The sequence below is a fragment of the Aethalodelphis obliquidens genome, unplaced genomic scaffold (genome assembly GCF_003676395.1).
Source record: "Aethalodelphis obliquidens isolate GAN/ISIS:26980383/991018 unplaced genomic scaffold, ASM367639v1 scaffold25, whole genome shotgun sequence".
Classification (NCBI taxonomy): domain Eukaryota; kingdom Metazoa; phylum Chordata; class Mammalia; order Artiodactyla; family Delphinidae; genus Aethalodelphis; species Aethalodelphis obliquidens.
The window spans coordinates 30,448,979-30,476,282 of NW_020837969.1; the positions used below are offsets into that span (position 1 = coordinate 30,448,979).

At 34.4% G+C, this 27,304-nt stretch overlaps 1 protein-coding gene across 5 annotated transcripts in view; it reads left to right on the forward strand.

Moving 5' to 3' along the window:
* The window catches only part of LOC113628890 (disintegrin and metalloproteinase domain-containing protein 5-like), a 171,080-nt gene that overhangs the window by 76,251 nt on the left and 67,525 nt on the right, over positions 1 to 27,304 (forward strand). For all 5 annotated transcript variants that reach the window (XM_027122884.1, XM_027122888.1, XM_027122887.1 and 2 more), the window contains exons 14-16: positions 4,695 to 4,890; positions 14,738 to 14,828; positions 15,458 to 15,677. In XM_027122884.1, the coding sequence (XP_026978685.1) occupies positions 4,695 to 4,890; positions 14,738 to 14,828; positions 15,458 to 15,677 (507 nt within the window). The remainder of the gene's footprint in view (positions 1 to 4,694; positions 4,891 to 14,737; positions 14,829 to 15,457; positions 15,678 to 27,304) is intronic.

A 27,304-nucleotide genomic window follows, 5' to 3' on the forward strand; every position in this document is an offset into this window, starting at 1 on the left:
GGCTTCCCTGGCGAATTCTGTCAAACATTTAGAGAAGAGCTAACACCTATCCTTCTCAAACACTTCCAAAATATAGCAGAGGGAGGAACACTCCCAAATTCATTCTATGAGGCCACCATCACCCTGATACCAAAACCACACAAAGATGTCACACACACAAAAAATCCTCAACAAAATACTAACAAACAGAATCCAACAGCACATTAAAAGGATCATACACCATGATCAAGTGGAGTTTATCCCAGGAATGCAAGGATTCTTCAGTATATGTAAATCAATGTGATACACTATATTAACAAATTGAAGGATAAAAACCATGTTTTTAATAATCTCAATAGATGCAAAAAAAGCTTTTGACTAAATTCGACACCCATTTATGATAAAAACTCTCCAGAAAGCCATAGAGGGAACCTACCTCAACATAATAAAGGCTATATATGACAAACCCAGAACCAACATCATTTTCAATGGTGAAAAACTGAAAGCATTTCATCTACGATCAGGAACAAGAAAAGGATGTTCACTTTCGCCACTTTTATTCAACGTAGTTTTAGAAGTCCTAGCCTTGGCAATCAGAGAAGAAAAAAATAAAAGGAATCCAAATTGTAAAAGAAGTAAAACTGTCACTGTTTGCAGATGGCATGATACTATACATAGAGAATCCTAAAGATGCTCCCAGGAAACTATTAGAGCTAATCAAAAAAACTATTAGAATGGCAGGATACAAAATTAATGCACAGAAATCTCTTGCATTCCTATACACTAATGATGAAAAATCTGAAAGAGAAATTAAGGAAACACTTCCATGTACCATTGCAAAAAGGAGAATAAAATACCTAGGAATAAACCTACCTAGGGAGACAAAAGAGCTGTATGAAGAAAACTATAAGACACTGATGAAAGAAATTAAAGATGATATAAACAGATGGAGAGATATACCATGTTCTTGGATTGGAAGAATCAACATTGTGAAAATGACTCTACTACCCTAAGCAATCTATGGATTCAGTGCAATCCCTATCAAACTACCAATGGCATTTTTCACAGAACTAGAACAAAAAATTTCACAATTTGGATGGAAACAAAAAAGATCCCGAATAACCAAAGCAATCTTGAGAAAGAAAAATGGAGCTGGAGGAATCAGGCTCTTGGTCTTCAGAGTATACCAGAAAGCTACAGTGATCAAGACAGTGTGGTACTGGCACAAAAACAGAAATATAGATCAATGGAACAGGATAGAAAGCCCAAACGTAAACCCATGTACATAGGGTCACCTTATCTTTGATAAAGGAGGCAAGAATATAAAATGGAGAAAAGACAGCCTTTTCAATAAGTGGTGCCTGGAAAACTGGACAGCTACATGTAAAAGAATGAAATTAGAACACTCCCTAACACCATACACAAAAATAAACTCAGAATGGATTAAAGACCTAAATGTAAGGCCAGACACCATTAACCTCTTAGAGGAAAACATAGGTAGAACACTCCATGACATAAATCACAGCAAGGTCCTTTTGACCCACCTCCTAGAGAAATGGAAATAAAAATAAACAAATGGGACCTAATGAAACTTAAAAGCTTTTGCACAGCAAAGGAAACCATAAACAAGACGAAAAGACAACCCTCAGAATGGGAGAAAATATTCGCAAATGAAGCAGCTGACAATGGATTAATCTCCAAAATATACAAGCAATTCATGCAGCTCAATATCAAAAAAAACAGACAACCCAATCCAAAAATGGGCAGAAGACCTAAATAGACATTTCTCCAAAGAAGATATACAGATTGCCAACAGACACATGAAAAGATGCTCAACATCACTAATCATTAGAGAAATGCAAATCAAAACTGCAATGAGATATCAACTCACACCAGTCAGAATGGCCATCATCAAAAAATCTGCAAACAATAAATGCTGGAGAGGGTGAGAATGTAAATTGATACAGCCACTATGGAGAACAGTATGGAGGGTCCTTAAAAACTAAAAGTAGAACTACCATATGACCCAGCAATCCCACTACTGAGCATATACCCTGAGAAAACCATAATTCAAAAAGACTCATGTACCACAATGTTCACTGCAGCACTATTTACAATAGCCAGGATATGGAAGCAACCTAAGTGTCCATCAACAGATGAATGGATAAAAAAGTGGCACATATATACAATGGAATATTACTCAGCCATAAAAAGAAATGAAATTGAGTTATTTGTAGTGAGGTGGATGGACCTAGAGTCTGTCATACAGAGTGAAATAAGTCAGAAAGAGAAAAAGAAATACTGTATGCTAGCACATATATATGGAATCTAAAAAAAATAAAAAAGTTTCTGATGAATCTAGGGGCAGGACAGGAATAAAGACGCAGATGTAGAGAGTGGACTTGAGGACATTGGGAGGGGGCAGGGTAAGCTGGGATGAAATGAGAGAGTAGCATTGACATATGTACACTACCAAATGTAAAATAAGTAGCTAGTGGGAAAGCAGCTGCATCGCACAGAGATAGCAGCTCCGTGCTTTGTGACCACCTGGAGGGGTGGGATGGGGAGGGTGGGAGGGAGAGGCAAGAGGGTGGGGATATGGGGATATATGTATATATATAGTTGGTTCACTTTGTTATACAGCAGAAACTAACACAACATTGTATAGCAATTATATTCCAATAAAGATGTTAAAAAAAAATTAACCAACCTGTCAAATACAACTAGTATAGTTATGTAGTGTCATCCGTGTGCCAAAAGGAAATATTTTTCTGCTGCACAAACAAGATTCACATGTCCACAAGGATACCTGAACAACTGCTGTTGAGACTGGGATAGTATTTATGATTCTAATTAGTTCCTGGGCCCAATTATGGAAAGGGACATAGCCCAGACGATGATTTTTCTGAAATACAGAGTAATTTTTTTACTATGCTGTTAAGGCTGATATGATGGTCAGAAGCAGTAAATTAACTCACTCATCCCTGGTTCAGTTGTGTAAAGGGACACAGCCCTGTATATGAATTATACATTACACATGCAGACTGATAGTCTTGGCAAGAATAAAAATAAATTAAAAATTACGAGGAAAAACAAAATAAAAATATTTTAGGAGAAAATAATGTGGAACAAGGAGCCAGAAGGTTTAATGTTTTAGGGTCGTCTGGGAATTAGAGAGCCGTGGAAAGGAAAATAAACACACTTTAATGGAGGAGCAAGTACAGTGATAAAGCTTGGTTCAAAGGGCATTTAAGGATCTGGGTATTTAAGTATTGAAAAAGAAGTTGGGTGAAAGAAGGCACTCTAATAAGGCTATATACTGTATGATTGCAACTATATGACATTCTGAAAAAGGCAGAACTATGTAGACAGTGAAAAATCAGTGGTTGCCAGGGAGTGAGGGGGAGATGAATAGGAAGAGCATGAAGGATTATTAGCGTAGTACGAATACTCTGTATGATACCACAACAATAGATACATGTCGTTATACATTTGTCTAAACCTGTAGAATGTAAAACACCAAGAGTGAACTTTAATATAAACCATGAATTTTGAATGATTATGATGTGTCAGTGTAAGTTCATCAGTTGCAACAAATGTACCACTCTCGTAATACCTGCTTTGCATGTGTAGGGCAGGGGTTATATGGGAAATCTCTGTACTTTCGCCTCATATTTTCCTGTGATCCTTAAACAGCTGTAAAAAATAAAGTTTTAATGGTAAAAGAAATTAGAATAAAAGGAAGATTGCCATTTATACACATTTGTAAAAGAAAGTATATTCTGAAGAAACAAATATTAATACTTTCTCATTATATGTATTTTCTTTTGAAAACAATTTTGACTATTTGTTTTGATTTGAATGCTAACTCTATAAGCTTGGGTAACACAAGTATTGTTTTGTCTTCCCACCCATCTCTTGGAGAACTTGTGTCAGATTTGCTGCAGGTAGCAGGTACTTGTTGTAAATGAGAAAACTATCTAGAAACCCTCTTTCAGAGGCGGGGCAGTGAATGTTATATAATCTGGGTCTCTAGGACCTTTGAAGCCAGAACAAATTCGACTTAGTTTGTGTACGATAGTGATGATAGCCGTAAGGAATTGGGACTTGTGTTGAGGAAAGGGTTTGCAGTCATGGTATTTATATGTTTGTTTTCAAAAGCAGATATGCATAAAGGGAACCCCGGAAGCTATGAGCTAACAGTGAACACTGAAGAGATCAGAGATATATAATTGGACAAGTTACTTTTTACAGTTGTTTTCAATGTGGTACATGAAACAAACCTTCTCTTATGTGTCCTGCAAACTTTTTTCGAAATGTTTATGAGGCATATTTATTGTTTTGTAAATGGTTGCTGATTTCTTCTTTAAGGATGGCATATGGAGAAACCAGAGTCTGCCCATGTGAGCATATCCTTAGTGGGTTGAAAGTAATTTTTATAATAATCATTTAGCTCTACTTTCTTTTTTATAATTATGGTAGTCTGCTTATCTTTGAGTTTCTCATATCTCTCACAAGCAATACCCACTCCTTTAGCACAGAAAATTCAATCACCTAATTGTCTGTGCAATGCTTAAGTAGTTAACAAGAAGACAATGTCCTCATTGCTCTTAACAACTTAGAAAAAATGGATGGAAACTTCAAGCCTGAAAGAGAAAGAAAACTTGGGTATCATTTATATGTGAGTTTTTTCTTATGTTTCTTTTCTCTTCCAGATAAAACCAGTTAATACACCTTGTAGGCGACCAGTTGATGAATGTGATTTTCGAGAATTCTGTGATGGGACTAATGCACACTGTGTGCCTGACACTTATGCACGTGATGGACAGAGTTGTGATTCGGGCAACTCCTTCTGTTATAAAGGACGATGTCGGTCGTTTACCAGACAGTGCAGAAAATTAATTGGAGGAGGTAATGACCACTATTTTCTTCTTAGTTCCTAAATCCTGATGATCCCAAGCTCTGTTATTTAATGCTATAAAACAAAAATGTAAGTGTAATTTTAAAATAAGTGTATCCTATTTGTAGGCCTAATGTATATTAGTGTTAAAGGAAGTAAAGTTTTTTTGATTCTGAGAAAAAACTTCTGAATTTATAAGGAATCCTTATTTGCACAAGGGAGAGACCTCAAGTGGAAATGCATCTTCTTGGAAGATTATATTGACAAAATAATTAAGTAATAGTCAACCTAAGAAAGAAATAGAGAATTTTATTCAAGCCAATCTGAGGATTATAACCCAGGAGATAGTCTTCCAAAAAGCTCTGAGAACTGTTCTGCCCATTAGAGGTCAAGGCACAGTTATATATGTTTTCAAGACAAAGGGTTATACATGAAAGTAACATACTGACAGTATACATAGTCCAGATCTGCATGTAGAAGACAAGTAGTGGTTCATCGTAAACCCTTACAGGATTGAGAAAGGAATGTTATCTCCTAAGGAGTTATCTTGCTGATGCCAGGAGAACATTGCTCTTTTTGTTTTGACACATAAAGCAATGTGAGTGCAAAACGAAGTTACGTCAGGGTTTCTCCACCTCAGCACTGTGAGTATCTTAGGCCTGGCAGTTCTTTCTGTGAGGGGGTGTGGGATCCTGTGTACTTTAGCATTTTTAGCAGCACCCATGACCTTTTCCTTCCAGACACAACGCCTGCAGGCCTTTGTGGTTTTCACAGCTGGGGTGGAACTGATGCTGGCTTCTAGAGGGTGGAAGTCCGGGTTGCTACTAAATATCCTACCATGCACAAAACAGCCCCTATAAGAAGGAATTATCTGACCCCAAATATAAGGACTTACCAGATGCCATCTCATTAATTGCTTTCTGGCTGTTTTGTATTCCCACTGAGAGAAAATATTTGCAAATCGTACATCTGATAAGAAATTAATATCCAGAATATATAGAAAACTCCTAAAACTCAGCAACAGAAAACAAACAGCCCGATTCAAAAACAGGCAAATGATGTGAATAGATATTTCTCTAAAGAAGACATGCAGATGGCCAATAAGCACATGAAAAGAAGCTCAACATCACTAATCATTAGGGAAATGCACATCAAAACTATGAGATACCACCTCACGCCCATTAGGATGGCTGCTGTCAAAAAAAACAGAACACAGCAAATGATGAGGATGCGGAAAAATTGCAACAGTTGTGCACTGTGGGTGGGAACGTTAAATGGCATCACCACTATTCTGTGTATGGAGATTGCTCAGATTATTAAAAATAGAATTACCATATGATCCAGCAATTCCTCTTCTGGGTATACCCAAAAGAATTGAAGGCAGTGTCTGGAAGAGATATTTATGCACTCATGTTCATAGCAGCATTATTCACAATAGCTAAAACTTGGAAGCAACCCAAATGTCCATCAATGGATGAATGGATAAAGCAAACTGCTGTGTATATACACAATGGAATATTATTTAGTCTTAAAAAGGATGGAAATTTTGCAACAAAGTACAACATGGAGGAACCTTGAGGACATTATGCTAAATGAAGTAAGCCAGTTACAAAAAGACAAATGCTGTATCATCCACTGAAATGAGGTACTTAGTAATCAATATCACAGATACAGAAAGTAGAATGGTGGTAGCTGGGGCTTGGGGAAGGGAAGAATGGAGAGTTGTTATTCAATAGGTATAAAATTTCCATTTTAGAAGATAAAAAGAGTTATGGAGATGGATGGTAGTGATGGTTGCACAACAGTGTGAATGTACAATGAACCACTGAACTGAACACTTAAAAATAATTGGTAAACTTTATGTGTATTTTAACACAATAAAAATTGTAGAAAACAAAACCCAATTTATTTGATATATAGTACCTACCTCTTTTAAAATTTCTTTAAAATAATCCAGCTCCATATTTTTTAAAGCTTCATTGCATAATTTCCTTACTCTGAAGCCCATTAGCAATTAGTGTTTTACCATTTTATCATCATATTTTGTATAGTTAGATCTAAATCTTTAATTTCTTGAAGCTTGGGAACTATTTCCTCCCATCCTCTGCTTTCATGAGCATCTAAAATAGAATTCATAGGTAGTAAATATATGTGGATTTTTTTTAAGCGGGGGGACAAAAAGGAAGGATCCCTTCTGCCAACACAGTGCTGATGTCACTCACTTCCGCACTTCATATATGGCAAGTCTAGTGATCATCAACTTCTTCAGCTTTTGTTTGTCTGGAGAGATTTTGTCTCTCCTTAATTTTTTTTTTTTTTCCCCCGGTACGCGGGCCTCTCACTGTTGTGGCCTCTCCCGCTGCGGAGCACAGGCTCCGGATGCGCAGGCTCAGCCGCCACGGCTCATGGGCGCAGCTGCTCCGCGGCATGTGGGATCCTCCCGGCCCGGGGCACGAACCCGTGTCCCCTGCATCGGCAGGCGGACTCTCAACCACTGCGCCACCAGGGAAGCCCCTCTCCTTAATTTTTTAATTGAAGTATAGTTGATATACGGTAATAATAGATGTTACAGGTGTACAATATAGCAATTCACACTTTTTAAGTTTATACTACTTTTATAGTTACCATAAAATATTGGCTATATTCCCCACGTTGTACAATATATCCTTGTAGCTTATTTTATACCTAATTTATACCTCTTAACCTCCTACCCCTATATTGACCCTGTCCCCTTGCCTGTCCCCCTGGTAACCACTAGTTTGTTTTCTGTATCTGTGAGTCTGCTTCTTTTCTGTTATATTCACTACTTTGATATATTTTTTAGATTCCACATATAAGTGATATCATACAGTATTTGTCTTTCTCTGACTTATTTCAGTTAACAGTGACCTCCGAGTGCATCCAAGTTGTTGCAAATGGCAAAACTTCATTCATTTTTATGTGTGAGTAGTATTCCATTGTGTGTGTGTGTGTGTGTGTGTGTGTGTGTGTGTACTCGTACACCACGTCTTCTTTATCCATTCATCTGTTGATGGACACTTTGGTTGCTTCGACAATTGTAAATAGTGCTTCTGTGAACATTGGGAGGCATGTGTCTTTTTGAATTAATGTTTTTGTGGGGTTTTTTTTGGATATATATCCAGGAGTGGAAATGCTGGGTCATATGGTAGTTCTACTTTTAGTTTTTTAGGACTTCCGTACTGTTTCCTGTGGTGGCTACCCCAGTGTACTTTCCCACCAATAGTGTACGATGGTTCCCTTTTCTTCACATCCTCCCCAACAGTTGTTATTCATTTTCTTTTTGATGATAGCCATTCTGACCAGTGTGAGGTGATACTGTAGTTTTGATTTGCATTTCCCTCATGATTAGCGATGTTGACCATCTTTTCGTGCACTTGATGGCCATCTGCATTTCTTTTTTGGGAAAATTTCTATTCAGTTCTTCTGCCCATTTTTTAATCGGGTTGTTTGTTTGTTTGTTTGTTTGTTTTAATGTTGAGTTGTCTGAGCTTTTTATATATGTAGGATATTAACCCCTTATCTGTCATATCATTTGAAAATGTTTTCTCCCAGTCTGTAGGTTGTGTTTTCATTCTGTTTATGGTTTCCTTTGCTGTGCAAAATCTTTTAAGTTTAATTAGGTCCCATTTGTTTATGTTTGCTTTTATCTCCTTTGTTTTAGGAGATGAATCAAAAAAAAATATTCCTGCGATTTATATCAAATAGTGTTCTCCCCCTGTTTTCCTCTAGGAGTTTTTTGGTATCCGTTATACATATATATTTTATTTACAGTCATCCATTGCTGAAGACTTAAATTGTTTATATATTTTGGATATTGTGAATAAAGCTGCAATGAACATGGAAGTGCAGATATCTCTTTGAGATCCTTATTTCAATTTCTTTTGATGTGTACCCAGAAGTGGGTTTGCTGCATCATGTGGTAGTTCTATTTTTAAGATTTTGAGGAATCTCATAGTGGCTTCACCAATTCACATTCCCCCTAACAGTATACAGGTTTTCCCTTTTCTCAACATCCTTGTCAACGCTTGTTATCTTTTTGATAATAGCAAAAGTAAAAGGTGTGACGTGATGTCTCACTGTGATTTTGATTTTGATTTTCCTGGTAATTCATAATGTTGAGCACCTTTTCATGTACTTATTGGTCACTTGCATGTCTTCTATGGAAAATATCTATTCAGAGCCTTTGTGCATTTTCGAATCTTTGTTGTTGTTATGGAGTTGTAAGAGTTCTCTATGTGCTTTGCATATGAATGCCTTATCACATATATGATTTTCAAATATTCTCCCCTTCTGTAGGTTTATTTTTATTTTATTACTTGCTTCTTTTGCTATGCAGTAGCTTTTTAGTTTGATGTAGTCTCACTTATTTTTGCTTTTGTTGCTTCTGCTTTTGGTGTCACATTCAGTAAATTGCTGCTGCCAAGATAAATGTCAAGGAGCTCTTTCCCTGTTTCCTCCTAGAAGTTTTACTGTTTCATGTCTTATGTTTGAGTCTTTAGTCCATTTCAAGTTCATTTTTCTGAGCAGTGTAAGATAGAGGTCCAATTGCATTCTTCTGCATGTGGCTATGCAGTTTTCCCAACAGCATTAATTGAGTAGACTCTCCTTTCCCTATTGAGTTTCTTGGCTCCCTTGTCAAATATTAGTGGACTGTGTGTAGGGGATTATTTATGGGCTCTCAACTATGTTCCATTGTTCTATGTGTCTATTTCTGTGGCAATACCATATTGTTTTGATTACTAAAACTTTTAGTGTAGTTTGAAATCAAGAAATGTGAAGCCCCTGGATCCTTATTTTTCTTTCTCAGGATTGCTTTGGCTATATGGGGTCTTTTATGGCTCCACAAAAATGATAGGATTGTTTCTTCTATTTCTGTTGAAAAATGCCATTGGAATTTTGATAGGGATTGCATTGAATCTATAGACAGCTTTGTGTAATACAGACATTTAAATAATATTAATTCTTCCAATACATGATAATGGGATATATTCCCATTTGTTTGTGTCTTCTTCAATTTCTTTCATCAAAACCTTGTTTTCAGTGGACAGATATTTCACCTCCTTGGTTAAATTTATTCCTAAGTATTTTATTCTTTCAAATCCTTTTGTAAATTGGATTGGTTTCTTTGTTTCTTTTTCTTTTTCAAATGTTTAGTTATTAGTGGGCAGAAATGCAACTGTCTCATATATGTTTTGTATCCTGTAACTTAAACAAATTTGTTTATTCTAAGAATTTTTTTGTAGAGTCTTAGGATTTTCTGTATATAAGATCATATCATCTGCAAACAAGGGCAATTTTATTTCTTCCTTTCTGATTTGGATGCTTTTCAATTTTTGTCTTTCCGAATTGCTCTAGCTATGACTTCCAGTGCTATGTTGAGTAGGACTGGTGAGAATGGGCCCTGTTGTCTTTTTCCTGATCATGGAAGAAAAGTTTTCAACCTTTCACCACTGAGTATGACGTTGACTGTGAGTTTGTCATATATGGCCTTTGTTGTGTTGCAGTATGTTCCTTCCAGTTCCAATTTGTTGAGAGTTTTTACCATGAGAGGATGTTGTATTATGTCAAATGCCTTTTATGCATTTATTGAGATGATCATATAATTTTATCTTTCGTTCTATTAATGTGACATATCACATTTATTGATTTCCATTCGTTGAACCAACCTTGCATCCCAGAGATAAATCCCACTTGATCATGGTGAATTATTATTTTAATGTGATATTGAATTTGGTTTGCTAATATTTCTGAGAAATTTAGCATCTGTATTTATTGGGGTTATTTGGGTTACTGGTCTGTAATTTTCTGTATTTATTGGGGTTATTGTGTTATTGGTCTGTAGTATCCTTACACTTTGGTTTTCGTAGCAGGATAATGCTGGCCCCATAAATTGAGTTTGCAGGTGTTTCCTTCTCTTCAATCTTTTGGAAGAGTTTGAGAAGGATGGACATTCATTCTTCTTTAAATGTTTGATATTCACCTGTGAAACCACCTGGCCCTGGGCTTTTCTGTGTTGGAAGTTTTTTGAACCTCCTTATTTGTAATTAGTCTGTTCAGATTTTCTATTTCTTCATGTTTCAGTCTTGGTAGTTTGTATGTATTTGAAGATTTTATCCATTTTTTCTAGATTGTCCAGTTTGTTGGTTTATAATTGTTGATAGTAGTCTCTCAAGATCCTTTGTACTCTGTGGTACCAGTTGTAATATTTTCTCTTTAAATTCTCATTTATTTGAGCCCTCTCTTTTTTCTGATTTAGTCTAGCTAAAGTTTTGTCAAATCTTTCTTTTCAAAAAACTAGCTCTTCATTTCTTTCTATTATTTTCTGGTCTCTATTTCATTTATTTCTGCTCTGATGTTTGTTATTTCCTTCCTTCTGCTAACATTTGCCTTAGTTTGTTATTCTTCCACTTCCTTGTTAAGTAAAGTGAGGTTCTTTATTTGAGATCCTTATTTTTCCTTAATGTACCATTTGTTGTTGTAAGCTTTCTTCTTAGAACTGCTTTTGTAGCATCCCAGAGATTTTCATATGTTATATTTTTGTCTGTTTTAAGATATTTCTTGATTTCTTGTTTGATTTCTTCTTTGACCCACTGGTTGTGCAGGAACATATTGTTTAATATCCACATATTTGTTAATTTTCCAGCTTTACTTCTCTTATTGATTTCTAGTTTTATACCTTTGTGGTCAGAAAATATAATTGCTATGATGTCAGTCTTCTTAAATTTGCTAAGCCTTGTTTTGTGACCTAACACTGCTCTATACTGGACAATGTACCATGTGTGCTTGAGAAGAATGTGAATTCTGCTGCTGTTGGATGGAATCTTCTGAATATGTTTGTCAGATCCCTTTGGTTTAATGTATGGTTCATGTCCAACGTTTATTTGTTGATTTTCTGTCTGAATGAACTATCCATTGTTGAAAGTGGTGTGTTGAGTTCCCCTAGTATTATTGTATTTTTGTCTATTTCTCCCTTCATATCTGTTAGTATTTGTTTAATATAGTTAGGTGCTCCATTGTTGAGTGCATATATATTTATGATTGTTATATCTTCTTGATGAATTGACCTCTTTATCATTACATAATGACCATCTTGGTCTCTTGTTTCTATTTTTGCCTAAGTCTATTTTGTCTGATGTAAATATAGCTACCTTTGCTCTCTTTTGGCTTCCACTTGCATGGAATATATTTTACCATGTCTTACTTTTGACATTCTGTGTGTCCTTAATACTCTACTGAGTCTCTTGTAGGCCGCATAATAGGGTCTTTTTTTTTTTTCTATCCAGCCACCGTATGTCTTTTGACTGGAGAATTCAGTTCATTAATGTTTAAAGAATTACTGTTACTTAACAGTCAACTAATGCCATCTTATTTGTTGTTTTCTGGGTGTTTTGTGTTTTGTAACTCTATTTTTCTTTTATTCTTTTCTTTTTACCTTCTTTTGTAAATTAATGATTTTCTATAGTGGTATACTTTGATTCCCTTCTGTTTATCTTTTCTGTATCTACTTTAAGTGTTTGCTTTGTGGTTACCATGAGGCTCACATAAAACATATGATAATTTATCTTTGATCACATTAAAAACTCTATCCTTTTATCCCCTTTCATATTTTCGATGTCACCACTTACATTTTTTTAAAATTGAGGTATAATTGAAATATGATATTATATTAATATCAGTTGTGCAACATAGTGATTCAATACTTTTAAATATTGCAAAATGATCATAATAAGTGTTGTTAACATCTGTCGCCATGTATAGTTACAATTTTTCTTGTACTGAGAACTACATCTTTTCATATTGTGTACCCACTAAAAGTTGTTGAAGCTATAGCTATTTTTAATACTTTCTTCCTCCAACTTTTATATTAGAATCAAGGAGTTGACACATCACCATATTACAGTATTAGAGCATGCTGAATCTGACTATATGCTTGTTTTTACCAGTATGTTTCACATTTTCATTTGTTTTAATGTTACTAATTAGCATCCCTTTACTTCAGCTTGTAGAACTCTTTTCAACATTTCCTGTAAGACAGGTTTAGTGGTGGTGAATTCCCTCCATTTTTGTTTCTTAGGGAAAGTCTTTATTTCCCCTTCAATTCTGATTAACAGCTTTTCTGGTTAAAACATTCTTGTTTGACAGTTTCTTTCTCTTAGCAGTTTTAATAGATCATCCCATTCTCTCCTGGCCTACAAAGTCTCTACTGAGAAATTTAGATATCCTTATGGGAGTTTCCTTGTATGAGAAAATTTTTTTCTGTTGCTGCTTTTATAATTATCTCCTTGTCTTTGGTTTAGACAGTCTTATGATTATGTGCATTGCAAAAGATTACTTTGAGTTGAATTTTGAGGTGATCTATTAGCTTTATAAACTTGGATATCCAAATCCCTCCCAGGCGTGGGACATTATCATCCATTATTTCTTTAAAGAAGCATTCTATCCCTTCCTCACTCTCTTCTCCTTCTGGGACTGCAATGATGTGTTTGTCATTTCTTTGACGGTACCCCATAGGTCAGGTAGGTGTTCTTCATTCCTTTTCATTCTATTTTTTGTCTCCTCTAATTCAGTAATTTATTTTATTTTATGGAAGTATAGTTTATTTCCAATATTATGTTAGTTTCAGGTATACAATATAGTGATTTTATTTATTTATTTATTCACTCATTCATTTATTTTTGGCTGCACCATGTGGCACGTGTTATCTTAGTTCCCAAGCAGTGATCAAACCCATGCCCTGTGCAGTGAAAGTGCAGAGACCTAGCCACTGGACTGTCAGGGAATTCCTGATTTTATATTTTTATAAATTACACTCCATATAAAGTTATTATAAAATATAGGCTACATTTCCTGTGGTGTATGTTATATTCATATATTTTATTTATTTTTATACCTTGTAGTTTGTAACTGTTAATCCCCTTCCTATAATTTGCCACTCCTAAAGTCCTCTCTCAACTGGTAACTAGTTTGTATCTGTGATTCTGCTTCTTTTTTGTTACAGTCATTTGCTTGTTTTATTTATTTATTTTTTTGATTTCACATGTAAGTGAAAACATACAGTATTTTTCTTTCTCTATATGACTTTCACTAAGCTTAACCATCCAGGTCCATCCATATTGTTGCAAATGACAAAATTTCAGGAGATAGAGTGAAGTTTATAGATCATGTTCTCCAACTATAAAAATCTGTGAAATTGCTAAGGAGAATTCCCTTGTCAATTAAACGTAGCGACAACAAAAGATCTCAGTTCTTATTACATGTGATTAAAATGAGCAACACTGCCTACCTCTAAATCATCAAGTCAAAGTGATGGGGCAGCTTTAAATATCTTCTAATTTTTCATGATCTTAAAATTAGATAGAACTATTTTAAATGGCCAAAGTAGATGAACATTCACATCCTTCCTAATTTTAAAATTCAATAGTTCTTGTTTAGTGATTGTTAGGTTACTAGGGAACACAGCTGAGGACTCTGGTGTGGAATAGGAAGAGTTAAATGAAATGCTCTTTGGGCTTCTTGTCAGTATCGCATTATAAATCCCATCTCTTTCCTCTTTTTTTTGTAGTAAGAGCAAACTTTATTTTCACATTTGGTAGATAACTAAGGCAGAGCATAAACAGTTTAGAGGAATAGAGAGGCAATGACTGCTTATTTTTCTAATAGTATATAGCCATTTGAGTAATTAATCTTGATCTATCCCCAGCAACTTTTTAATGCGAGGTAGTTATAAACCTTCCTAGGGATAACATTATAATTTCCAGACTGGGTCTGTTATTTCTATCATGATAATTGGAATTGTGTGTTGTAATTTACTTACTTAAGTTTCTTTTTTTCTTTTAGCATCTAGAGGTGCTTCGTTTGCTTGTTTTGAGGAAATAAATTCAAGAGGAGATAAATTTGGAAACTGTGGCCGAGATTTTTGTTATTACCCGTATGTATTTAGAAAATTATAATTTTGTTTGGAATGTAGGTTGTATATTGCTAAGATTCTGGAACATATTATGTACAAGCTAAGATGCCATTTTATAACAAGTTTTCTCTTGTTTCATGATCTGAGCTGAACAGTATTACCTATTTCCTACAAACAACATGTTTTCAGTGTCTATAATGTTAGAATAATGACCATAAAAATCACCTGTGTTTATTGATGGGCTGAGGTAGGCATTGTGTTAGTTCCTTTATATTCATTATATATTTATGCTATATATTATAAATATATGTTTATATACATCAAATATTTGTAGTTAGAATTATTTATCCCATTGTACTAATGAAAAAAATCAAAGACCAATGATCATTTGCTCAAATTTCAGAAGCTAATATAGAACAGATCATGGCTGTCAGATTGCAAAAATGATTAATTTTTCCCTTGCTACATTTCTGCACAAAACAAAAAGAGCCACATCATACATGAGTCAGTGTGCTCAAAAAAATTTACTTAGAGAAAATTTTTGAAATGTGGATTTAAGTTAGTAAAATACTTTAAAAATTTAGCTATATCAGCAATCTACATTATTTCTGTAAATAATAAGAAACTTTTCTTCTTCATTATGCTTCTAGCCATGTGTTATGTGGAAAATTAGTTTGTACCTGGCCTCACAGAGCTTTAGTAAGACGCCGAAATTTATCTGTGATTTATACACATGTACGAGATGACCTGTGTACATCAACATTTCTAACCACAGAGAGGACACCTAAAAATACACCGACCACAGTTGAAAACGCTGAAGACAGAGATCAAACATTTGTAGAAGATGGCACTGTGTGTGGTCCTGAAATGGTAATTATAACTAAATATTCTAAGTGTTTTAAAAATTATTTTTTATGCTTGTACTCATTTTGCCAATATACCAACCAATGCATTTTAAAACAGCCTTATTGAGGTATCATTTGCCATAAAATTCACCCATGGTAAGTGTACAATTCATTGCTTTTGATTAATTTATAGAGTTGCACAACCATCACCACATTCAGTTTTAGACCATGCTATCGACCCCCAGATTTCCCTGTTGCCCATATTGAACACCTCACCGCTAAGCAACACCCCTATTATTAACATCTAACAACAGTATGGTACATTTGCTGTAATCAATGAAGCAATGTTGATACATTATTTTTAACTGAATTCCATGCTTCATTCGGATTTCCTTGGCTTTTTACCTAGTGTCCTTTTGCAGGATTCCACTCAGAATACCACAGGACATTTATTAAGCTCCTCTTGACAATTTCTCAGAATTTCCTTGTTTTTGATGGCCTTGACATTTTGGAGTAGAACTGGTTGATATTCTGTAGAATGTCCCTCAATTTGGATTTGTGTAATGTTTTTCTTGTGATTAGATTGAGTTTATGTGTTCTTGGGAGGAAAATGCACAGGTAAAGTGCCCTTTCATCATATCAAGTATATGTGCATGTTGACATTAACCTTGATTACCTGGCTGAGGTAATGTTTCCAGATTTCTCACTGTAAAATTACTCTTTTCCCCCTCTTTCCATTTTGCACTTTATTGAAAAAGTCACTATGTATATACCAGACTTAAAAAGTAGGAAGTTATGTTCCGTCTTATCGAGGGCTCGGGATCTACATACATTTTTTATTGAGGTGTAGTTGATTTATGATATTATAAAAGTTTCACGTATGCAGCAGAGTGATTCAACATTTTTATAGATTATACTCTAAAGTTATTATAAAATATTGGTTATAGTCCCTTTGCTTGTATAATATATACTTGTAGTTTATTTATTTTACATATATTCTTAATCACCTGTGCCTCTCTTTCCCCTCCCCACTTCCCTATCCCCACTGGTAACCACTAGTTTGTTTTCTATACCTGTTTCTGTTTTGTTATGTTCACTCATTTCATATTTTAGATTCCATATATGTGATAATATATAGTATTTGTCTTTCTCTTTCTGACTTATTAAGTGTAATACCCTCAAGGTCCATCCATGTTGTCACAAAAGGCAAAATTTCACTTGTATTTATGGCTGAGTACTACTCTATTGTATATATGTACCACATCTTCTTTATCCATTCATCTGTTGATGGACACTTAGGTTGCTTCTGTATCTTAGCTATCATAAATAATGCTGCTATGAGTACTGGAGTGCATATATCTTTTTGAATTAGTGTTTTCATTTTCTTTGCATGTATATTTAGGTATGGAATTGATGGATTACATGGTAATTCTATTTTTAGTTTTTTGAAGACCCACCATACTGTTTTCCACAGTGGCTATAGCAAAATACATTCCCACCAACAGTGCACTATGGTTTCCTTTTCTCCACACCCTCTCCAGCATTTATTATTTGTAGACTTTTGATGATAAACATTTGACGGGTGTGAGGTGATAATCTCATTGTGGTTTTGATTTGCATTTCTCTGATCATTAACAATTTTTTACATTTATTTTTTAATTTTAATTTTATGGGAGTATAGTTGATTTACAATGTTGTGTTAATTTCAGGTGTACAGCAAATTGATTCAGTTATACATGTACATATACTCATTCTTTTCTTAGATTCTTTTCTTGTATACGTTTTCCCAGAATCTTGAGTAGAGTTCCCTGTGCTACACTGCAGATCCTTGCTGGTTTTCTATCTTATATATAGTAGTGTGTGTATATTCATCCCAAGCTCCTGACTTATCACTCCCCACCATGTTTCCCCTTTGGTAACCATAAGTTTGGTTTTGATACCTGTAAGTCTGTTTCTGTTTTTCAAATAAGAATTTGTTTCATTTTAAAAATTAGATTAGACATATGAGTGATATCATATGATAGTTATCTTTCTTTGTCTGACTTAGTTCACTTAATATGAAAATTCTCTAGGTCCATCCATGTTGCTGCAGATGGCATTATTTCGTTCCTTTTTATGTCTGAGTAATAGTCCATTGTATATATGTACTACATCTTCTTTATCCATTTTTCTCTAGATGGACATTTAGGTTGCATCCAAATCTTGGCTATTGTAAATAGTGCTGCAGTGAACATTGGGGTACATGTATCCTTTCGGATTATGGTTTTCTCTGGATATATGCCCAGGAATGGGATTGCTGGATCATATGGTAGTTCTACTTTTCATTTTTTAAGTAGCTTCCATACTGTTCTCCACAGTGGTTGTACCAATTTACGTTCCCACCAACAGTGTAGGAGGGTTCCCTTTTCTCCACACCATCTCCAGAATTTATTGTTTGTAGACTTTTTGTTGATGGCCATTCTGACCGGTGTGAGGTGATACCTTTTGTAGTTTTGATTTGCATTGCTCTGATAATTAGTGATGTTGAGCATCTTTTCATGTGCTGTTTGGCCATCTGTGTGTTTTCTTTGGAGAAATGTCTATTTAGACCTTCTGTCCATTTTTTATTGGGTTGTTTGCTTTTCTGACATAGAGCTGCATGAGCTGTTTGTATATTTTGGAGATTAATCCCTCATTGGTAGCTTTGTTTGTAAATATTTTCTCCCATTCTGTGGGTTGTCTTTTCATTTTGTTTATGGTTTCCTTTGCAGTGCACAAGCATTTAAGTTTAATTAGGTCCCATTTGTTTATTTTTGTTTTTATTTCCATTACTCTGGGAGAGGGCTCAAAAAATATTTTGCTCTGATTTATGTCAAAGAGTGTTCTGCCTGTGTTTTCCTCTAAGAGTTTTATAGTATCTGGTCTTATATTTAGGACTTTAATCCATTTTGAGTTTATTTTTGTGTATGATGTTAAAGAATGTTCTAATTTCATTCTTGTACATGTAGCTCTCCAGTTTTACCAACACCACTTACTGAAAAGACTGTCTTTATTCCATTGTATATTCTTGCCTCATTTGTCGTAGATTGACCATAGGTGTGTGGGTGTATTTCTAGACTAAAGGAGACAGTAGAGAAAAATGTTCCAGACAAAGGAGCAAAATAAAAACCCACAAGAACAACTAAATGAAGTGGAGATAGACAAACTACCTGAAAAAGAATTCAGAGTAATGATAGTAAAGATCATCCAGGATCTCAGAAAAAGAATGGAGGGACAGACCAAGAAATTACAAGAGATGTTTAACAAAGAGCTAGAAGATTTAAAGAACAGATAGAGATGAACTATACGATAAGTGAAATGAAAAATACACTAGAAGGAATCAATAGCAGAGTAACTGAGGCAGAAAAACGAATAAGTGAGCTGGAAGACAGAATGGTAGAAATCACTGCCACAAGACAGAATAAAGGAAAAAGAATGAAAAGAAATGAGGGCAGTCTAAGAGACCTCTGGCGCAACATTAAATGCACCAACATTTGCATTAAAGGGGTCCCAGGATAGGAAGAGAGAGAGAAAGGGCCTGAGAATATTTTTGAAGAGATTATAGCCAAAAATTCTCTAACTTTAGCAAGGAAACAGTCACTCAAGTCCAGGAAATGCAGAGAATCCCATACAAGAGAAACCCAAGGATTAACACACTGAGACACATATTAATGAAACAAATAAAAATTAAAGACAAGAAAAAATATTAAAAGCCACAAGGGAAAATCAACAAATAACACACAAGGGAACCCTGATAAGGCTATCAGCTGATTTTTCAGCAGAAACTCTGCAGGCCAGAAGGGAATGGCTCTGCATATTTTAAATGATGAAAGGGAAAATCCTACAACCAAGAATACGCTATCCAACAAAGCTCTCATTCAGATTTGATGGAAAAATCAAAAGTTTTCCAGACAAGCAAAAGCTAAGAGAATTCAGCACCACCAAACCAGCATTAAAAAAATCCTAAAGAAAATTCTCTAGGCGGAAAAGAAAAGGCCACAACAAGAAAAAAGAAAATTATGAATGGAGAAGCTCACCATTAAAGGCAAACATAAAGTAAAGGTAGGAATTCATCCACACACAAATATGATATCAAAACAAGCAATTGTGAGAAGAGGGGAGTACAAATACAGGATATTGGAAACGCATTTGAAACTAAGAGATCAACAATTTTAAACAGTCTGGTATACATATAGACTGCTATATCGAAACCTCATGGGAACCACACAACAAAAATCTACAATAGATACACAGACAAAAAAGAAAAAGCAATCTAAGCACATCACTAAAGATAGACATCAAATCACAACACGAGAACAAAAGACAAAGGGAGAAAAAAGACCCCCCAAAAATCTAAAATAGTTAATAAATGGCAATAAAACATACATATCAATAATTACCTTAAATGTACATATATTAAATACTCCAACCAAAAGACCTAGAATGGCTGAATAGATATAAAAACAAGACCTATATATATGCTGTCTACAAGAGACCCACTTCAGATCTAAGGACACATACAGACTGAAAGTGAGGGGATGGAAAAAGATAATCCATGGAAATGGGAATCAAAAGAAAGCTGGTGTAGCACTATTCATACCAGACAAAATAGATTTTAAAATACAGAATGTTACAAGAGGCAAAGCAGGGACAGTACATAATGATCAAGGGATAAATCCAAGAAGAAGATATAACAATTGTAAATATATATGCTCCCAACATAGGAGCACCTCAAAATATAAGGCAAATGCTAACAGCCATAAAAGGAGAAATCGACAATAATGCAATGATAGTGGGGGATTGTAACACCCCACTTTCATCAATGGACAGATCATCCAGACAGAAAACCAGTAAAGACACAGACCTTAAATGACACATAGACCAAAGGGACTTAATTGATATTTATAGAACATTCCATTTGAAAGCAACAGAATAAACTTTCCTCTCAAGTGCTCATGGAACATTCTCCAGGATAGACCATACCTTGGGTCATGAAGCAAACCTCAGTAAATTTAAGAAAATCGAAATCATATCAAGCATCTTTTCTGACCACAATGCTATGAGACAAGATATCAATTACAGGGGAAAAAAACTGTAAAAAATATAAACACATGGAGGCTAAACAATATGCTACTAAATAACCAAGAAATCACTGAAGAAATCAAAGAGGAAATCAAAAAATACCTAGAGACAAATTACAATGAAAACATAATAATCCAAAACCTATGGGATGCAGCAAAAGCAGTTCTAAGAGGGCAGTTTATAGCAATACAAACCTACCTCAAGAGACAAGAAAAATCTCAAATAAATCTAACCTTACACCTAAAGGAATTAGAGAAAGAAGAACAAACAAAACCCAAAGTTAGTAGAAGGAAAGAAATCATAAAGATCAGAGCAGAAATAAATGAAATAGAGACAAAGAAAAAAATAGCTAAGATCAATGAAACTAAAAGTTGGTTCTTTGAGAAGTTAAACAAAATTGATAAACCTTTAGCCAGACTCATCAAGAAAGAAAAGCAGAGGACTCAAGTCAATAAAATTAAAATTGAAAAAGGACAAGTTACAACTGATGATTATGAATTTTCAGCATCTTTTTATGTGCCTGTTTGCCTTCTGTATGTCTTCCTGGGAAAAATATGTATTCGGGTCTTCTGTTCATTTTTTAATTGAGTATTTTGGGTTTTTGATATTGAGTTGTATGACCTGTGTATATATTTTGCATATTAATCCCTTGTTGGTCATATCATTTGTAAATATTTTCTCCCATTCAGTAGGTTTTCTTCATTTTGTCAGTGGTTTCCTTGCTGTGCAAAAGCTTTTGAGTTTAATTAGGTCCTGTTTGTTTATTTTTGCTTTTGTTTCCTTTGCCTTAGGTTACAGACCAAAAAAAATTATCGCTACAATTTATGACAAAGAGCATTCTTTTATGTTTTCTTCAAGAAGTTTTATGGTTTCCAGTCTTACATTTAGGTATTTAAGCCATTTTCAGTTTATTTTTTGTCTATGGGGTGAGAAAATGTTCTAAATTAATTATTTTACATGTAGCTGTCCAGTTTTCCCAACATCACTTATTGATGTCTTTTTACCATTGTCTATTCTTGCTTCCTTTGTGATAGATTAATTCAGCATAAGTGTGTTGGTTTACTTCTGGGCTCTCTATATGGGTCCATTAATCTCTGTGTCTTTTTTATGCCAGTACCATATTGTTTTGATTACTGTTGCTTTGTGATATAGTGTGAAATCAGGGAGAGTTATACATCCTGCTTTGTTCTTTTTCTCAAGATTGTTTTGGCTATTTGGGGTCTTTTGGGGTTCCATATACATTTTAGAATTATTTGTTCTATTTCAGTGAAAATATGTCATGGGTATCTTGATAGGGCTTGCATTAAATCTGTAGATTGCTTTAGGTAGTATGGACATTTTAACAATATCCTTCCAATCCGTGAACACAGTACATCTTTCCATCTGTTTGTATTGTCGTCAGTTACTTTCATCAGTGTCTTACAGTTTTCTAAGTACTGGTCTTTTACCTCCTTAGTTAGATTTATTCCTAGGTATTATATTATTTTGATGCAACTGAAATTGGAATTTTGAAAAAAAATTCTCTGATAGTGTCTAAAAATGGGGCAGATTTCTGTATATTAGTTTTGTATCATGCATCTTTACTGAATTAGCTTTAGTAGTTTTTGTGGTATTTTTAGGGTTTCCTATACATAATATCATGTCATCTGCAAACAGTGACAGTTTTATTTCTTCCTTTTCAATTTGGATTTCTTTTATTTTTTTCTTGTCTGATTGTTCTGGCTAGGACTTACAATACTATGGTGAATAAAAGTGGTGAGAGGGGGCATTCTTGTCTTGTTCCTGATCTTAGAGGAAATGGTTTGAGCTTTTCACCATTGAGTATGATGTTAGCTGTGGAATTAGCATGTATGTCCCTTATTACATTGAGGTATATTCCTTCTATTCCCACTTTGCTGAGAGTTTGTATTATAAGTGGCATTGAATTTTGTCCATAGAGTTTTCTGCAGGTATTGAGATAATCATATAATTTTTATTCTTAAATTTGTTAATATGTGTATCACATTGATTGAATTGTGGGTATTGAACCATTTTTGTATCTCTGGATTACATTCCCACTGCATCATGGTGTATGATCCTTTTCATATATTGTTGGATTTGGTTTGCTAATATTTTGTCGAGGATTTTTGCATCTATGTTTGTCAGTGATATTTCCTTGTAATTTTCTTTTTCGTGTGTGATATCTTGGTCTGGTTTTGGTATCAGGGTGATACTGGCCTCTTAGAATGATTTTGGGTACATTTCTTTCTCTGCAATTTTTTAGAATAATTTGAGCAAAATAGCTGTTAACTCTCTTACAAATGTTTGGTAGAATTTTACTGTGAATCCATCTAGTCCTGGACTTCTGTTTGTTGGGAGTGTTTTTAAATTACTGATTCTGTTTCATACTGGTAATTGGTCTGTTCAGATTTTGTTTTTACCCCTTATTCAGTCTTGGGAAATTGTACATTTCTAGGACTTTGTCCATTTCATTGTCATATAATTTTTGGAATATCTTTTATGATCCTTTGTATTTCTGTTGTATTAGTTGTAACTTTTTTTTCCATTTCTGGTATTATTGATTTGGGCCCTCTCTCTTCTTTTTCTTGATGGGTCTGGCTAAAGGTTTATTAACTTTGTTTCTTTTTCAAGGAACCAGCTCTTGTTTCAATCGTCTCTTCTATTGTGTGGGGGTTTTTTTTTTTTGTCCCTATTTTAGTTATTTTGGCTCTGATCTTCATGATTTCACTCTTTCAAATAACTTTGGATTTTGTTTGTTCTTCTTTTTCTAGTTCCTTTAAGTAACTAAAGGAGTTTAAGTTGTTTAAGTTAAGTTGTTAAGTTGTTAAGTAAGTTTAAGTTGTTTGAGATTTTTCTTGTCTCCTGAGGTATGCTTGTATCATTATAATTTTCCTTCTTAGAACTACCTTTGCTGCATCCCATGGATTTTCAATTTTAGTGTTTTAATTTTCGTTGTCTCCAAGCATTTAAAATTTCTTATTTGATTTCTTCAGTGATACATTTTTGTTGTGTAGCATATTATTCAGGCTCCACGTTTGGTTTTTTTTTTCCTCATAGTTAATTTCTAGTCTCAATCACCTTGTGGTCAGAAAAGATGCTTTATATGATTTCAACTAAATTTACCCGGACTTGTTTTGTGGCCTAGTATCTTTTTTTTGTGGCAGGTGATCTGTCCTGGAGAATGTTCCCTGTGCACTTGAAAAGAATGTGTATTCTACTGCTTTAGATGGAATGTTCTATATATATCTATGAAGTCTCTTTGTTTTAATGTGTTATTTAAGGCCAGTGTTTCCTTACTGATTTTCTGTCAGTATGATCTCTTCATTGTTGTAAGTGGGCCGTTAAAGTCCCCCACTATTATTATGTTACTGGCAATTTCTCCCTTTATGTCTGTTAACATTTGCTTTATGTGTTTAATTGCTTCTATGTTGGGTGCATGCATATTTAAAGGTTTTCATATCTTGTGCTAATCCTTTTATCATTGTCATCATTTATATTATCATCTCTGTTTCTTGTAACAGTCTTTATTTTAAAGTCTATTTTGTCTGGTATAATTATTGCTATCCTGGCTTTCTTTTTGTTTCCATTTGTATGGAATACCCTTTTTTATTCCCTCACAGTTAGTCCATGTGTGTCTTTAGCTCTGAAGTGAGTCTCTTGTAGGCAGCACGTATATGATCTTGTTTCTGTATTCATTTAGCTACTCTGTGTCTTTTGATTGGAACATTTAGTCCACTTTCCTTTAAAGTAATTATTGATAGTCATGTACTTATTGCTATTTTATTATTTGTTTTGGGGTTGTTTTTGTACTTCTCTTTTTTGTTACTTTCTCTTTTTGCTCTCTTACCTTCTGATTTAATGACTATAGTTAGTGTTATGTTTGCACACATCTTTTTTTGTGTGTGTATCTATTATAGATTTTTGGTTTGTGGTTAACATGAAGTTTATATAAAACTATATATATATATATATATATATATATATATATATATATATATAAAATTTTAAATTGCTGATTTCTGAAGTTCAACCACATTTTAACAATCCTGCATTTTACTCCCCTTCCCCCACATTTTTGACATCATATTTCACATATTTTTGTTTTTCATATCCCTTTACTATTCATTGTGGATATAAGTGACTTTACTATTTTTGTCTTTTAACCTTCCATGTATATAAATATGTGGTTGATTTACTACCATTACTATATATTTTCATTAACCAGTGAGATTTTTTGTTTTGTAATTTTCACGTTTCTAGTTGTGGCCTTTTCATTTTCATTTAGAGAAGTCCCTTTAACATTTTTTGTAAAGGTGGCTTGCTGGTGCTGAACTCTTTTAGCTTTTGCTTGCCTGTAAAACTGTTGATCTTACCATCAAATCTGAATGAAAGCCTTGCCAGCTAGAGTATTGTTGGTTGTCGTTTTTCTTCCTTTCATCACTTTAAAAATATTGTGCCACCCCCTTCTGACCTGCAAAGTTTCTGCTGAAAAGTCAGCTAATAGTCTTATGGGAGTTCTCGTGTATGTAATTTGTTGTTTTCCCCTTTTTGCTTTTAATATTCTTTGTCTTTAATTTTTGCCATTTTCACTACAGTGTGTCTTGGTGTAGTCCTCTTTGGGTTGATCCTATTTGGAACTTTCTCAGCTTCCTGTGCTTGGATGTCTGCTTCCTTTTCCAGGTTAGGGATTTGTTTCAGCTATTACGTTTTAAAATATGTTTTCAGTCCCTTTCTCTCTCTCTTCTCCTTCCGAGATCTCTATAAAATGAATATTAGTGCACAGAATATTGTACCAGAGGTCTCTTAAACTTTCCTCATTTCCTCTTACTCTTTTTTCTGTTCGGCATCAGTGATTTCCACTACTCTGTCTTCCAGCTCACTGATCCACTCCTCTGTATCAATTAGTCTATAATTGATTTCTTCTAGTATGTTTTCTATTTCAGTTATTGTAGTCTTCATCTCTGTTTGGTTGTTCCTTATATTTTCTAACTCTTTTTTAGAAACTTCTAACTTTTCACTTTTTTCTTCCAATCTTCTCCTGAGTTCTTTGATCATTACCTTCAATTCTTTGTTGGGTAGACTTGCAGATCATTTTAAACTTTCAAGACTTGTTGTTAAGCTCTTTGAAGGCATAGAGTAAATATTTTAGGGTCTAAATTTTACTTTAGGCTAAATTTGCCCCAGTTCTGAGTTGTGACCCTTCTGTGGTCTCTATTGAATATTCTGTTCATTCAACATGGCCTGTACATTCACGCTGATAGGACCTTGTATGATTTCCATGTTGTGTGATTTCTGGAACTATTCATCTTATAGTTCCTTGCTAATTTTTTCCCTCTGGAAGTAGTTCTTGTTCAGTCTTATGGATGTTAGCCCTGTGCAGGTGCAGATTGTATTCAGCCAAAGACAGAAGGCAGTTCCTATGTAGGTTTATAGAACTCTTTCATTTGTAGTTCTCTCCTCTAGAATAGTCTTCCCAGCAAATTCTAGGTTCCACAGCCTCCTAACCTTCACATACTTGAATCCCCATCTCCTTTACTCAACAAGATTTCCCAACTGTGTTTGGGTTCCTCCTCACTACACCTTAATCAGGAAATTGCCTCCAAGCAAAGAGCCTGGAAAATAGGAGGGCTCACCTCATTTGTTTTTTATTTTTTTCTCAGAGATCATAGTCTTGTTCTGCCTATAGTCCAATGTGTAAAAATAGTTGTTTTCTATAATTTGTCTAGTTTTCTAGTTATTTATGGTAGGAGGGTAATGGTGGACCATTATTGAGCCTATAAATAATTGCATTGCCATAAAAAGTGAAGGAACAGTAAATGTATTGTTTCTGAATTTGAGGGCACTAGTGAGAACCAGTTCCTAGTTTTAAAATGTTTCATTTCAGTTTATAAAAGCATAGCTAATAAACTGAGGATTAGAAATGCATCAAGAAGAAAGAAAAAGGGCTTTCTGATATATCATCTGAAATGTATAACCACAGTTAATTTTTCTCATTATTTAATTTAGCCCTGTATAATTGATTCTTATTCCCCTGGATTTTGAGTTAGCAGTTTGCTTTCATATGGCATTATATTCCTGGATATAAAGGATTCCAATAAAGCCTAATTCAGCCATATGGTGTGTTCTGAAATTGTCTCCTCAGTATCAGCTTAAGCACCATATCCTGTACCTGTGAGTCTAATTCTTGAATTCAAATAGTGTAGAATACCTGATATGATCCTTTCTACATGTCAGTGAAGACCTAGTTTCTATCCTGTACCTGAAAGCAGAAACTTTAGGTAAACATTAGAGAAAAGCACAAACTACCAGTTGATCAAAAGCCTGAAAAGTTTGAATGGTTCATTTATTAGAGTCATCAATAGTATGGGAATGGAGAAAAGCAAAATCTCTTATTTTGCAGACAGGGGTGTGATAATAACTATTTATTAAGAGTTTGATCAAAGTTTCTCTTGAGGATAAGAAAATATTATGAAGAGAAGTGGACTTGAGTTTCTACAAGCATTCAGTCCATTCTAGTTACATGTACAATATATGAAACATTTATGCTAAGAA